General features: G+C 42.2%; 1 protein-coding gene across 1 annotated transcript in view; it reads left to right on the forward strand.

Annotated features, from left to right (window-relative positions):
• The first annotated feature begins 303 nt into the window (after positions 1 to 303).
• The window catches only part of TANGO6 (transport and golgi organization 6 homolog), a 251,235-nt gene continuing 235,475 nt past the window's right edge, over positions 304 to 16,063 (forward strand). Inside the window, exons 1-4 of the mRNA XM_042780884.1 lie at positions 304 to 400; positions 5,010 to 5,668; positions 8,817 to 8,933; positions 11,628 to 11,769. Coding sequence (XP_042636818.1) covers positions 304 to 400; positions 5,010 to 5,668; positions 8,817 to 8,933; positions 11,628 to 11,769 — 1,015 coding nt within the window. The remainder of the gene's footprint in view (positions 401 to 5,009; positions 5,669 to 8,816; positions 8,934 to 11,627; positions 11,770 to 16,063) is intronic.

Here is a 16,063-nt window from a genome sequence, read left to right on the forward strand (position 1 = left end):
TATTGGAATACATTATGATAAATTCCCTCTTTCTTTTCCTTGACATAGCAGTTAGATGATCATATGGAGTTTCTGAAATTGTGAGTATAGGTTGATAGATTGTGTTAACTATGATTTATGGTCAGGGAGTGAACAGCTGGACAATATGTGAAAAGATAGCGTTGCCCAACAAACCCGGCCCCTTCGTGCCGCGGGCTCCGCCCCCTGGTGCACGCTCGCGTTCTCTGCCACATTCAACATGGCGGCTGTGCCGCGACGCGGAAGCGCGTGACGGACTCGAGAGCGGAGCGTTCCATTTCTGTCATGGCGGCCCCCGGGCAAACTGCGGTCAGCGGACCTCTGGAGACTTGCAGTCTGGAGCGGATTTCGGAGGCACTGAAGCTGCTGCTGAGCCCGGGAGGTGAGAGGACGAATCTCGGCGCCAGGCTGGACTCGGCTCTCTCAGGGCCGCCAGTCTTGCAGGGCTGCCCTGCCTCCCGCAGCGTGCTCCCTTCAGGCCACAGGGACCCTCCGGCCCAGAGGCCGCCCTCCCCCGCTTTTGGGGGCTTTTGGGCGCCATCTGACCAGCTGCATTTTACCCTTGAGGAAACCGTGGTTCTAGGAGGGCATGAGATCCGTTGAACACTGATGATAGCCAGCATCCTTTGAGCGCTTGCCTTGTGCCAGGCACTGTGCTAAATGCCTTGAGGAAATTATTTCCTTCAGTCCCTCTGAGGAAACAGGTTCAAAGAGGGTGGGCTCGTGATAAATGAAATGACGTCTCCCAATTCTTGAGGGCGCAGGTTGTAACGTGGACACTTGAGATTTGTTCAAAATGCCAGGGAGCCCAGCAGAAAGCACTCAGAAAGCATTGACGTTGGAGCTGGGCTTGAGGATTGTATTTAAGGAATTAAAGTCCAGTGGGAGGGGTTTACAGTCACCTTTGATTATTCGTGGTGAATTGACAAGCTCTTCCCAATTTAGCAGTGGGAGAGAGCACTTTACAAGCTGTTTGCGCTCGGGTACATAACCTCTCTCTCTTTTTAAAATATTCCCTCCAATTCTCTTTTTTCAACACCTGTATTGAAATGTAATTCATGTACCACGCAGTTCACCCGTTTACAGTGTACAATTCAGCAGCTTTCAGAATATTCACACAGTTGTGCATCCTTTATCACCACAATCAATTGTTGAACATTTTCATTACTCCTCACCTCTTAGCTGTCATTCCCTAGCTCCCCTTCTCCCCAGTACCAGTAGCCAGTACAATTCTGACTCATAGCGACCCCATGTGTGTCAGAGTAGAACTGTGCTCCATAGGATTTTTAACGGCTGGTTTTTCTGAACCAGATTGCCAGGACTTTCTTCTGAGGTACCCCTGAGTGGACTGGAACTTCCAACCTTTAGGTTAGCAGCCCAGCTGGCTCCTTTCTGGGATTCCCTTCTTGCCCTTTGCTGTTGTTGCCCTGAATCCTCTTCTTTGCTTCTTCAAGCTTGTTGGCTTTTATTAGTACTTTGACTTTACTAAGAGCCTACCCTCTTAGGCTCTTAGAGGGTAGGCTCTTAAGAGGGTAGGCTCTGGTAGCATAGTGGCTAAGGCACGTGACTGATAACCAGAAGGCTGGTGGTTCAAATCCACCAGCTACACCTGGGAAGGAAGATGGGGCAATCTACTTCCGTAGTGATACTGCCTCGGAAACCCAAGGAGGGGTCACTATGAGTCGGGTCCGACTCCACGGCATATAACAAGAGCCTACCCTCAGGCTAAAAGGGAAGGGAAAGCAGGAAATTGGTCATCGCAGTTTTTTTTCTCCCTGTATGTCAACTCTTTCCCAGTTTTTGCTCATTTTTTTCACTTTCAGATATCTAGAGTTTATAGTTGTTATCTGTGGGTAAGTTGATCTGATAGGAATTATAGCAGATCTTTCTTTATCTCTCCATGCATTCTTTCATTGAATTGACTGACAGATACTCATTTGGTGCCTACTTTATGCCATGTTCAAAGCATTGACCAAACAAGAGAGGCATGATGCAGTTTAAACTCTAGTGGAGAATAAAGGAAATAAATAAAATAATAACAAATAATTAGTGATTGTGTAAGTACTATGGAGAAGATAAATTGGTGTTGTTACAGAGCAAGTAGGGTGGGGTGTGGCTTTTAGATTGGTCATGGAAGGCTGCCTCTGAGGAGACAATACTTAACTTGAGACTTCCAGATACCCTACGGCCTAGCATTTCAACTCTTAGATATACACATAAAACATGTGTGTACACTTCCACCAAGAGACAGGCACAAGATTGTAAAATAGTTCCCCATAAGAAATGAACATGGAATGAATGGATAAAGCAAATTGTGTGGTAAATATATAAACCCTAGTATAATAATCAGTTCATTGGAATACTATTCAGCAATGAAAACGAACAAGTTACAGTTACACACACCAATGTAGATGAATCTTACAAACATAATGTTGAGCAGAAGAATCCAGACATAAAAGAATATATGTATATGATTTAATTTTCATAAAGTTCAAAAACAGGTAAAAGTTCTAGTGGTTAAGAACACGTTTAAGTGTTAAAGAAAAGCAACAAAGTGATTTCCATAAAAGTCAGATTAGTAGTTACCTTTGGTAGCAAGAATGGAGGTAATGATCAGAAGGATGTGATTGAAAGGATGGATGAGGGCTCCTTGGGGAACTAGCAATGCCCTCCTTTTAAATACGGTGGTAATATGGGTGGTGGTTACATGTGAGTTCCCTTTCTGATAGTTCATTGAGCTGTCCGTTTTTGTTCTGTGTATTCTTTTATATGTATATTTAAAAAACACTGAGACCTCTAGGACTGAGCCAGCCTAGGGTTAACACCTGAAAGAGTATTCTAATGTGGAAGTTATAGCAGTTGTCCTGAGTTGGGAGTGAATTTGACCTGTTGTGTGCCTAAGGCATTTGACTGCTAACCAGAAGGTTGGAGGTTCAAATCCACCAGCCACTCCGTGGAAGGAAGACTGGGAAATCTACTTCTGTAAAGATTTACCGACTCGGAAACCTGAAGGGGGTCACTATGAGTTGGAATTGACTTGATGGCAGTATGTTTGGTTTTAGTGTTGATGTACTAGAAAGAGACCCATGTGGCTGACATGTAGAGAACCAGAGATTGAGTGGAATGAGACAAGACTGGAGAGGTTGTAGGAACTAGATCATGTAGAGCTTTACAACATGGTAAAGAAAGCTATTTTAAATATTAAGAAATCCCTTTTGCTGGTGTGTGGAAAGTAGTTTTTTTTGGGGGGAGGAGTATAAATAGGGAAAGCAGTTAGGAGGCTGTTGGAGTAGTACAGTGTAAAGATGATTATGGCTTATATAAAGATTGTGATGGTGAGATGGAGAAAAGTGGATGGATTTGAGAAATATTTTGGAAGCAGAGTAGACAAAGCTGGGTGATAGACTGGTTATGGGAAATCAGAAAAAGAAATGGAAAAGACTGGGGTAAGTAATCAGGTTGGATTGCAGCAGGGAGGAAGCGGGGCATGATGAGAATCAAGAATTATATTTTGTCCTGTTGAATTTGAGATGCCTAAGAAAGCTCTGGTGGCACAATGGTTAAGTGTTCAGCTGCTAACCAAAAGGCTGGTGGTTTGAACCCACAAGTCATTCCAGAAAAGAAAAGACCTGATGATCTGCTCCCATAAAGATTACAGCCTGGGACAGTTCTTCTCTGTCACATTGGGTCACTATGAGTCAAAATCGACTCAATGGCACACAACAAGAGGAAATATCCAGGTGAAGATGTCAAGTAGCAGTTGGAAATATGTATTTGGAGCTTAGAGGGTAGACGTAAACTGGAGACGTAGATTTGGGAGTTGTTAGCTTCTCGATGGGGGCTCTGATAGCATGGTGCCAAAGGCGTTTGACTGCTAACAAGAAGGCTGGTGGTTCAAACCCATCAGCCACTCCTTAGAAGGAAGACTGGGCAATCTACTTCCATAGAGATACCACCTTGGGAATGCAAGGAGGGGTCGCTGTGACAGCAGTGAGTTTCGGTTTTTTCTTTTTAAAGACATGGGCCTGATAAGATCATCTAAGAAGAGAGGACAGGACCCAGGCCCAGGCCCTGGAGCATTTAGATATCTGCTAGAGGAAAAGGAGCCAGCAGAGGAGACATGGAGGAAATGGACATAGAGGTAGGAAGAAAACCAGGAAGATGTGTGTCCCGGAAGCCAAGAAAGCAGTGTTTCAAGGGTAATCAGCGGTGTCAGCTGCTGTTTAGAATGTGTAAGGTCTTCCTCACCAGCAGAGGGCAGGAAAGACCATGTTAGGAAACACCAGGAAAAGCTGAAAGATTTTTTTTTTTTGGAGGAGGTATTAATTCCTTTGAACCCTATATCTATTTTTTTTTGTGATTCCATGAGGGAAGGGACTTTTTTTTTTTTTGTTGTTGTTGTTGTTCAATGCTCAGTTCCTAGAGAAGTTCAGCCGAGTTAATCATCTGTGGTAAATGTTCAGTTTTTTAATTTCTGATTATAATGTAAGCCGTGTAAGATGACTGGGTCATGGTCTCTGCCCTCAAACACTGCAGGAATAGAAATAAACTAAATGAAGTATAAATAATATGTTAGGTACACTTCCAGTTACATCCAAAGTGCTATGGCAGGACAGAAAGATGGTCTTGAGTTTTGCTTACGCTGGCGTGGCATGGGGAGCTCTGGCAGTGTATGCCTAAGGCATTTAACTGCTAACCAGAAGGCTGGTGGTTCAAACCCACCAGCCACTCCTCAGAAGGAAGGTTGGGCAATCTTCTGTAGTGATACAGCCTTGGAAACCCAAGGAGGGCTTGCTATGAGTCAGATCTGACTCCACGGCAGTGGTTGCGTTTTGCGTTGTGTTGGAGTGGCATGACTCGGGGAAGCTTTCCAGAGGTAATGACATTTTAGCTAGTTCTCAGAGGATGAACTGGAGTGGGCAAGGCATTCCACACAGAAGAAAGTACAGTTTGTTTTCAATGTATATAACCTCTTTTTTTTTCTTTAAAAGGATCGGGCTCAAGTTCGCTACAGATCACAAAACATGATGTCTTGTTGGCTACCTTAAAATCTAACCTGTCTGCTTTGGAGGACAAGTTTCTGAAGGATCCTCATTGGAAAAAATTGCAACTTTTGAGAGATGAAATTGCAAATAGGGTAGAATGTCCACAAAACTCTGTGGACATCACCTGGAGTTTTACCTATCAAACCTTATTGCTGCTTTTGTGCCTAAAGGAAACCATGTTCCACCTTGCAGCTGATTTCAATCCAGGAAAACCCAACCCTAGGACTCCAGAAGTTGCTCCTGCTCTGAGCCCTGATACACTTAGTATCTCACAGCAGAAGACTGTCCAGTCAGTTTTGCAATTTGTAGTTACCTTAGGTATCTGCCCCTATCTCATGCCTGGTGTTGGAGTCCCTTTGAGATACAGAACTGATTTTGTTGCTGTTGTTCAAGACGTCGTATGTCTCGATGCTGTCCCCAGTCCAACCCGGAGACTGTATACCAGCTGTAGGCTCCTCCTAAATGTTGCTCAGCATGCATCTCTTGGGAACTTGATTTTCTGCCGCCATTTTGGGGATATTGCAGCAGGACTGTGCCAACTGGGATTCTCCCCAAGCAAAAGTAAACCACTAAAGCCTATGGAAGAGGTAAGGTACATTAAGTGTGTGTGTGCAAGCATGTGTATGTATTTGTGTATGGTTGTCATGAAAGACAATTCTTTACAAAATGGCAGACTAAAAGTCCTAGAATTCTTATTGAATGTCAAAGCTTATCCACTGGATAAATGAATCTTTTTAGGGGAGATAGAGCTTTCATTTATTGGATGTCAGTCCTTTGCACGCCTGGAGATTCCTTTTCACCCACACTTTGCCATTTTGTATAACAGTTCTTTTTTTTTTTTTTCCCCAGTAGCCAAGGAGTCATTTATTTTTCTATTCATTCATTCACTGAGTGCCTTCTTAGTAATACTACTAGCAATGTTGTTGTTAGTTGCCATTGAGTTGGCTCTGACTCTTGGTGACTCCAAATACAACAGAACGAAACATAGCCTAGTCCTGTGCCTAGTCCTGTCCTGCAGTCCGTTGTGGTAGCCACTGTGTATTTTGAGTGCCTTCCAACCTAGGAGGCTCATCTTCCCACACTATATTGGGCAGTATTCTGTTGTGATCCATAAGGTTTTCATTGGCTAATTTTTCGAAGCAGACCACCAGGCCTTTCTTGCTAATGTGGAACAGCTGTTATAGACTATTTTTTTGAGCCATTGTTTCTCTTGTGTAAAATGTGCATAATAATATCTGCCTTGGATGGTGGTTGTGAGGATTAAGGAATGTATGTAAAGAACCTAACTCAGTCCCTAGTAGTGCTTATCAAAAATAATTGCCATTAATGTTAGTTTTAAACTATTTATACCTCCTTCATGAAGTTCTTGGGAGGATTAGATGAGATCAAGTCTGTAAAGCACCTGGTGTGCTGCATGACTACTCAGTGTTCATTATTATTAGGTATTGTATGTAGGAGTCCCTGGGTGGCACAGACGGTGCAGCACTTGACCACTAGCCAAAAGGCTGCTTTGAACACATCCAGGGGCACCTCGAGAGACAGGCCTGGGGCTCCGCTTCTGAAAGGCCCCGGCCTTGAAAACCCTGCGGAGCACTTGTATCTGCACACGTGGGGTCGGAATCGACTAGGCAACAACAACAGAACTGTTGTCCTTAACAGTTCTTAACTGTTGTTGCTGATTTTTTGTTGTCAGTCAGTAAGCATTTGAGCACCTGAACTAGTGACGGTGCTGTGAAGGTTACAGATATGTAAGACATGGTCATTCTGAAGAGAATGACCTCATTAGGAAGAGAAGACTGATTAGAGAGACAAGACTCACAGGTGTGACACAGGAAGGGCCACTGCTTTCTCCATAAGAGGACCAGCATGAACATAGGAACCTAGCTAGAAGAAGCTCTAAGATGCAGATGTATCTATGGTCAGGACAGCTCTTATGCAGGGTACTTACTGTAGCTTGGTCATAATGCCTACATACCTCATTTATCTGTCACTTTCCTGTACCACCTTCCTACTTGTTCCTTTTCTAGTCCCTATTGCAGTGTAGTAAATTACTTAGTATGGCTTTTGTGCCCATAAGTCATTGCTCAGTAGTGGAAGAGCAACTGAGGAGCTCCTGATTGTAAACGTTATCCACCTGGGTTATTTCTGTTGGGCGTGGCACAACACAATGTTATGGGAGGCTCACTCTCAGGTGCTTAGAATTCTGTTGTTATGATTGGTTGGTTTGGCCACTCTGCCAAGCTCCAGAGGAGGCCTCCTAGAGGCGGAACTCTCTTTGACTGCTGGTTGAGGAAGACGTGCTGCTGAAAGAGACACACGCTGCTGGGAAAGAGACGCAAGAGACATGCATTGCTGAGTGAGACACCGAGGGACACGCACTGCTGGGAAAGAGACTGTGAGAGACTGTTGGCTGAGGGACGGTGGGCTGGAAGAGAGACTGTTTTTCCTGAACTTGAATTGTAGCCTGGTGCTTCCCTAATAAATCCCATAATCTGTGAGTTCTGTGTGGCCACTGCAGTGAATTATCGAACCCAGGAGAGAGGTGGTGGGTGCTTTGGGAGGAACAGTTGGAGAAAGGGCTGGAGGGAGGCAGCATGTCTGGCCTTGCCATAATAGGCCTTGGGCTATTGATGGTGCTTCTGCCTTCCTCTTGTGGGGTTCTAGGAGGTCAGAACATGTGGCCTCCTTGCCCTTTTTGCACCTATTCTGCTTATGTTCGTAAACATTTGCCTAAGAGCCACTATCATCTAAGCAGTGACACAAAATTAGGAACTCTCCCAGTGCCTTTATGTTATATGGAGCAGAGCATAACTCTAGGGTTATGAGCACTGACAATTTTATTAGTGCCTACCGGCTGCACTTTGCTGAGATAGGGGGATTTGGATTAACAAGTCTTTACTACTGTTATTGGGACTAAGCAGTGGTCCAGCAGGAAAGGGAAAAGAAAATGGAAATAACAGTAGGAGAAGGGGTTGACAGAAGGGGAAACAAGCTGGGTACACATGATGAAGCTTGACAGAGTCCCACCAATAGCTGCTACTCTAAGCAGAGTCCTGACTACTTGACTGTGAGCTTAGTAATTACCCAAAGGGGACATTACTACGGAGCTCCAGAGGGCCCAATAAATAGCACCCCTCTTCCTTGCTCAAGTTCTGAATCAATTAAAAGTAAAGTAACAGAATTAAAGAGATGAAAAATCAAAATGTCATTTCTATTACTTTGAAGGTGAAGTTGGAAGATATAATTTATTTAAGGAGACAAATGGTCTTCCTAACAGTTCACTCAGAATTAGACATTTTACTCACCCAGTTTTAAGGAGTGATAGGGTTGCTGTGAGTCGGAATCAACTTGATTGACTTGATGGCAGTGGGTTTTGAATTGATTGTGGAAAACTACACTGCCCTCTGCCCCATGGCTGGGGATATGCCTCTGTAAAATGTGCAGCAAGAAAGGAGGAACCAAATGTGCGCTGGCTCCCAAGAGAGAAGGGAACAGCTGAGCTGTGCATACCAAACTCAAAATGAGTGTCTTCCCAACTTACTGATAAGTCACGTCTTTGCCCAGAAGTGGAATGTGTAAGGGGATGGAAAGGGGGCAGTAGTACAGCTTTCTCTATGTAGAAGGAAATCAAGAGAGGAAAGCATTCCTTCTTCCCCCTCACAAGTATCTTTGTACAGTGTTACAAAGCCTTACCTTCTAACGACTGCTTGCCTGGTTTGTATTCCACTAAAGCCAAGTGTGTGTTTCTTTCAGGTTTTAAATGAAGAGGAAAGAGCCCTGTCTAGGGGGGCCTTGAGAGACATCTTGGATCAAGTGTATCAGCCATTAGCAGTCCGGGAATTACTTATCCTCCAGGGAGGACCACCCCAGGTATTCAGGCTGGGACACTTGTATGGGTAAATCTTAATGATAATGTCTCGTGATGCTTTCTTCTTCAGGGAAATTAGATAACTGTTCTTCCTCATTTAATAGTCTAACCCACTAACCCACTGCCACTGAGTCAATTCCAACTCATAGTGACCCCCGTTGGGTTTCTGAGGCCGTAAATCTTTATGGAAGTAGATTGCCCTCTCTTCCTTCTGTGGAGTGGTTGGTGGGTTTGAACTGCCAACCTTCTGGTTAGCAGTCAAATGCCTTAGGCACTGTGGTAGTATGTTTGTTTGTCAACTTGGCTGGGCCTGGTTGAGTGGTTGGGCAGCTGGAGGTAGTTGTTCCCCATGATGAGACTGGCAATCAGCTTCATGGTGGGATCTACTATAAGCAGCTGAGTAGCTGCCTTTGGGATGTGGTCTGCTTCCTGTATTTAAGGAGAAGCCTTGGGAATGGTCTCTGACCTATGGCACGCTTGGACCCTGCATGTAGCCGTGTTGTTGCTCAGCAGTCTGCCATGTTCTGCCGACCCTGGGACTTAAATGGACCTAAGTTAATGGCCTGCCATGTGGTTTGGTAACATCGGGACTGTGCCTTTTTGCTTGTCAACCTTGGGGCTTCTCAGCCTCAGCAGCCAGCAGCTATCTGAGTGAAGAAACGCCTCTAGCTCCAGTGGGCCGGGAGCAGGAGGCAGAGCTGTAATCCAAGGTTGAGGGGCTTTCACCCAGTCTCTAGAGCCTGGCACTTTGAACTGGACTTAAATCCTCCAAATTTTAAGAATAAACTCCTGTTTGTTAAGGCCATCCCATTTGTGGTATATTCTTGTCAGAGCAGCCCTAGGTAACCAGAATAGGTACTATGCCACCAGAGCTCCTTATTCAAAGATTAAGGTATGTAAGTATTTCTGCCAAAAGAATGGATTGTCAAATAGCCAAATTTTAGTTAAAAAAAAAAAAAAATCCAGGTTCAGAATATAAATATTAAGTTCTCCTTTAAATAAACTGCCATAAGCTTTAAAGAGTGGTATTATTAGAAAAAAGCATCCATTGTTCCATTAAAAAAAGTAATCCTTTTAAATTATCCTAAGGGTCAGTGTAACTTAGTTTTAGAAATACCACTTAATGATCTAAAAGATGATATAAGGCTCAACTAGACAATTCAATAAGGAGCACTGGTGGTGCAGTACCTAAGGCATTTGACTGCTAACCAAAATGTTGGGCAGTCTACTTCCGTGAAGATTTACTGCCTTGGAAACTCGGAATCGACTTGATAGCAAGTGAGTTCAGTTTTTTGTTTTCTTTGAATGGAGTATCTGAAGCCAAGAAATTACAACTAATAAGGTTTAATTTTCTTTTTTTTCCCCTTAAAATATTTATCCAGTTATTTAATTTTGTGATGCAGGTAGGATTATCTGTTTGCTTTTCATACCTAAATTTTAGTCATAAATCTAGGTTAGCAAGGGAGCTCTGGTGGCGTAATGCCTAAGGCATTTGACTACTAACCAGAAGGCTAGTGGTTCAAACCCACCAGCCATTCCTTAGAAGGAAGGTTGGGCAATTTATTTCCGTAGTGATATTGCCTGGGAAACCCAAGGAGGGGTCACTGGGAGTTGGCTCCGACTTGATGGCAATAAAAGTGAGAGAGGTGAGCAAAGAGTGAGGGGTCAAAGGAAGTAGCTGTAAGTTAGGAACAATGACCTGCTGAAGCTGACTACAAAGATCTCTCCTAGTTGGAGTCCTTCTCCTCTCCTGCCCAGAATACTACTATAACCTTTCATTGGGCTTTCCTGGCCTCCACTTCTCTGAATGAATACACAGTTTGCCAGATTAAGCAAACACACTATCAGAGTGTCTTAGAAGCACAGGCTCTGGGGTTAGCCCCAGGGTGCTGTTGTATAAATCATGTCTCTCAGTTTTCTTACTTATAAAATGGAAATAATAATAGTGCCTTCCTTATAAGTCCCTTTTGAGATTATGTGGGAAGTACTTAGCCCAGTGCCTGGTATATCATAACCCCTTAATAAATGGTAATTATTAATTCTTAAATAAAATAGAAGGTAGGCTGGTTAGGATTAAATGTTTCTGTCACTAATTTTTATGCTCATATAATTACCTGCAGTGATTGACAACAGCATGCTTAATCTAGCCTAAAATGAGGGACATCAAGTCTGTTTTGTGCACAGTGGCCCCAGAGAGCTCTCATAAAGGAGCCCTTGAAGAAATCTAATTCTTTCTTGAAATTTCTGTGCCGTAAGAGCTCAGAACTGGGACCATGGAGGCAAGGGCCAGAGTGCTCCCTCGCTGTGGTGAATGTTGTTCATAATACTCTTCTTTGGGAGCTAGATTTGATTGGAAGGCCTGGATTCAGAGATTAATTGGACTAAGTTTGTGTTCCCAAAGTCTTCATTTTATTCCTGATGTGTTTGTTTATATGTGGGTTTGAAATTTCACTTGATATTTCTTGAGTAGTGTATTTCTACTTTTTTAAAAATTGTGCTTAAAAAAAGAAAAAATAATGCTGAAAAGTTTTGTGAATGAGAAGACCTTTCAAAGAAGTATTGCTCCTTTGAAGTCTGTATAGCACACTATTAATTGTTAGACTCAGTGATTCAGCATTAAAAATATAATAATTTCCACATACTGTTCTGTTTCACTGACATGAAGATTTCCTATTTTTCCCTTTCTATTTCTGTAGCCCTGCACAGGTGGGAAGACACAGTTTGGGTCTCGGTCCCCAGCTTGGCTTCGGCGTCTATGTGGGCAGCTGCTTTCTGAGAGGTTAATGAGACCCAATGGTGTTCAGGCGGTAGTGAGGGGCATTTTGGAAGGAGCAGGGGGTAAGAAATAAAATGTTTCTTTTACTTTGGTATGTATTTTCCTTTGAGTCAGAATCTAAGATGTATTTTTGGTCTTTAGTATCTGTCTTTAAAACCTGATTGAAACTCAGTTGTGCCTTTGAGGCGATTGAGGAAGTTAAACTTGGAGGGCCTTAATGAACTTCCTTTAAATAAGGTCACGCTCCTGTCATTTAAAATTTTTATTAATTTATTTATTTGTTGTTGAGACTATACAGCACAACATATGCTACTTCAGCAGTTCAATTCAGTGACATTGATGATTCTTCAAGTTGTGCAACCATTCTCACCCTCCTTTTCTGAGTCATTCCTCTCCCACTAACATAAACTCACTGCCCAGGAAGGATCCCATCTATTCTTTGCTGTTGTCAAGTTGATCCCATGTAGATAGATCTTAGAAGAGCATAATGCTCATGGCAGTCATTTTTTACTAGTTAAGCTAAACTATTGTTTTCTTGTCATTTTTTAAAAGTAGTGTGATTCACTGCTCATGTTGTTGAATAATGTTTTATGATATTTTAGGAAACTAGAAGAAAACAAGGAGCTCTGGTAGTGTAGTGCCTAAGGCACTTGACTGCTAACCAGAAGGCTGGTAGTTCATACCCACCAGCCACTCCTCAGAAGGAAGGTTGGGCAATCTACTTCCATAGAGATAGCACATTGGAAACCCAAGGAGGGGTCGCTATGAGTCTGTTCCGACTAGATGGCAAATAGCAAGAACAACAACAGCAGAAGAAAACATAGAACATTGAAATAAAAACCTGAAACGAAGTGGTGAAATTCTCTGCGGAAAAGGGATTTGTACCAGAGTGCTAAAGATTACTTAACTTCAAGACTTAAAATATAAAATAGTTCTCTTAAAGCTGGATATACCTTTGCGATGCAAACTTTGAGATGAAGTTTTAGATGAACTTCCCCTATTATATTATCCATGTCCTTGTTAACAGAAAAAGTTAACGATCATGCTAAGCTTGGTAGTAGTTTATATTTTTGTTTTATTTTTAAAATAACATTATACATGCACATAGTTTAAAGAGTCACCTAGGCCTACAAGGCTTATGCTGAAAAATATCAGCCCTCAACATCACCCAACTCCATTTCCCATCCCCAGAAGTAGTATACTTTAATTTTTCACCCAACATTTTGTACTTCCTGGAGTTAGTAATGATCTTTTTTACTACTTTGCTTAGTTCTCTATGTACTCATCATTTATTTATTCCTGAACTCCCTACCAATTGCTTAAATTTCCTGCTAATTCATTCATATATATATTCTTAGTTTTATCCTCTTGAAAATCTCTCTAAGTCTTCTGATTGATCTAATCTGGGGTACTGTCTACACATTGATCGTTCTGGGATTTCCTTTCACTTTCATCCTGGTGATCCCTTTGCCTTTCTTTTATGTTCTGTCCCTTACCTCCTGTATCCTATGTGTATTAGTTTGCTTTTGCTGCTGTGACGAATCACTACAAACTCAGGGGCTTTTTTTTTCCTGCCATGGAAATGCCACTTAAATTGAGCCTGGAAGATGGAGTCAGAATTTACTAGGTGAAGAGTGAGGGAAAACTATTATAGGCAGAGGGAAGAGCATGTATGAAGTAAATAATAAATAAATAGGAAACAGCATAGTGTTTTTCAGGAAATTTCAGATCAATGAGGGCAGAGAGCAGAAAGAAAGTGGTGTGAGATGAGGGTGGAGAGGTGGACTGCAGCCACATTATGCAGGCTGTTTAGGCCGAGTTCAGGACTTTGAGCTTTATTCTGAGGGCAATGAGAAACCGTTGAAGGGTTTTAAGGAGGAGAGAGAAAGACGTGCTTAGATTTACACATTAGAAATATCTGTGTAGATGTAGTATGAGGCATGGTAAGAGCAGAAGCAGGGAAATCAGTTAAGAGATTGTGGTGGCTTGGATCAGTGTGATCCAAGGAGCAGTTTGGAAAGAAGTAAATCAGTTGGAGAGAGATTTAAGGGGCCACATTATCAAAACTTAATGGAGGGTTGGATACGTGGGCAGTGAGGAGAGGAGAAGAATCAATCTACTTTTCCACTTCGGACTTGGTAAATGGACCTTGGTTCTGTTGGATAAAGGTGAGGTTAATGTGGTTGGTAGACACCGATAAATTTGGTCCAGAGTGACTGCAAGAGTTTTTCCCCTCAGTTCTGCAGTGGCTTCTGTTGTTGTTGTTGTTGTTATGTGCCGACTCATAGCGACCTCTCCTTGAGTTTCCAAGGTAGTATCACTACAGAAGTAGATTGCTCAGCCTTCCTTCCAAGGAGTGGCTGGTGGGTTTGAACTGCCAGCCTTCTGATTAGCAGTCAAGTGCCTTAGACACTACACTACCAGAGCTCCCCCTACAGTGGCTTCTAGGGCAGAAAAATTATCAGTTGCCTCTGAGAAGTTGTTACATGCAAATAGATTCTTGCATCTTCCTTTTCCAAAGAAGGATTAAAAAAAAAAAAGAAAAAACTCACTGCCGTGGAGTGGAGTCGTACAGACACATAGCGACTCCTCCTTGGGTTTCTGAGGCAGTATCTCTGCAGAAGCAGATTGCCCAGTCTTCCTTCAGAGGAGTGGCTGGTGAGTTTGAACTGCCAGCCTTCTGGTTAGCAGTCAAATGAATTTACCAAAGGCCATGTCAATTGGAGAGATGCTGTAAGAAAATTGGAACCCTCTGTTTGCTGTTTTTTTTTTTTTTTTTTTTCTGCTTATGTAGATATGGATTTGTTATCTATTCATACTTGGTTTCTTTTCAAAAATAGTTTCAATTTTTTACCCTAGTATTTGCCATTTCTGGTGCTCTTCATCTCTGTTTGGATCCCAATTTCAGTCCAAATCTCCTTCTGCCTGAAGCCATTTCTGTTCCATTTCTTACAGTATAGCTCTGCTGGCTTAGCTTTTGTTTGTCTGAGGCAGTTTATTTCCCTCTCCCTTTTGAAGCACACTTTTGCTGGGTTCAGAATTCTAGGTTGACAGTTTTTTCTTTCAGTACTTGAACCTGGTTTCTGACAAGAAGACATCTGTCATTTTCATCTTTGATCTTCTGCATTGTGTACCTTTTTTTCTCTGGGTCCTTTTAAGATTTTTTTGTTTATTACTGGTTTTTAGAAATTTGACTATGGTTTTCCTTGGTGTGGTTTTCTTCATGTTTCTTCTGCTTAGTATTTCTTGAACCTCTTGGAGCTTTGGTTTTCATCAAATTCAGAAAAATTTCAACTATTATCTTCAGATATTTTTTCTGCCCTTTCCTCTCTCCTCTCTTTCTGGGCTTTGAGTTACACCTAATACTATACTTTATGTTGTCCTACAATATCATCTTTTCCAGTGTTTTTTTCTCTATCTCATCTGTATCATGTCTGTTTCTATGTCTTCACTGATCTTTTCTTTGGTAGTATCTAATCTAAGGTAAGGTAATTTGGCCCCATTACTAAGACAGTACCTTCTGAGGATTCTACTTGATGCCCTGTGTGTAGTAGGACATCTTTTCATGCTGGCTAATGGAAGCACAGCTATTCCCAACACCATGTGAGCTTTCCGGTGGTTCTTGCCCCTGCATCGTGAATTTTTCTCACATGCATACACAGATCATGTTCTGCCAAAACTTAAAAGAAGATGCTTCTGCAGATCTCCAAAATTCTCTATCCAGGCAGCTCTCCCCTAAAAATTTTAGCCACCTTGGTCTCCATGAACTCTGAACTCTGCGTCTTCAACTCAGTGAGATGCCAGCTTCATTTGGGTACCTTTTTGCTGTGCTCTGGCCTGAAAACTCCCTCTTGGTCTATGCTAGGGCAGTCCTAGGGCCCATTTTGTTTGCTTCTCTTCTCTCAGGGATCAGGGTCCTGGGCTGCCTGTTCAGTGTCTGGAAACCATTGTTCTTACATTTTGTCCAGTGTTTTAATTTTTAGGGTAATAAGGTATATGTCCCTGTTATTCCATCATGGCTGTAGTTTAAGGCAGTTTAAATGAAATGATAACATATAAAAAGACAGTACAATAATAATAATAAAAATAAAAATCATAAACACTGAGAAGAAGCTAGTATTCAAGTCGTATGAATAATACCATTACAATGTTTACCCGTATCTGTTGCCAATTCTGACTCATGACGACCCTGTAGGCAGAGTAGAACTACCCCACAGGGTTTCCAAGGCTATAATTTTTTTTATTTTTATTTTTATTTTTTTTAGGATTTGGGTGAAGATGTACAGAGTAAATTCACTTTTCATACAGCAGTTCACATATACTTTGTCTCATGTCATTGACCAAAATTTACAATGC

The sequence above is a fragment of the Orycteropus afer genome, unplaced genomic scaffold, assembly GCF_000298275.1.
Source record: "Orycteropus afer afer isolate SDZICR_OR568_19922 unplaced genomic scaffold, OryAfe1.0 scaffold00067, whole genome shotgun sequence".
Taxonomy (NCBI): Eukaryota; Metazoa; Chordata; class Mammalia; order Tubulidentata; family Orycteropodidae; genus Orycteropus; species Orycteropus afer.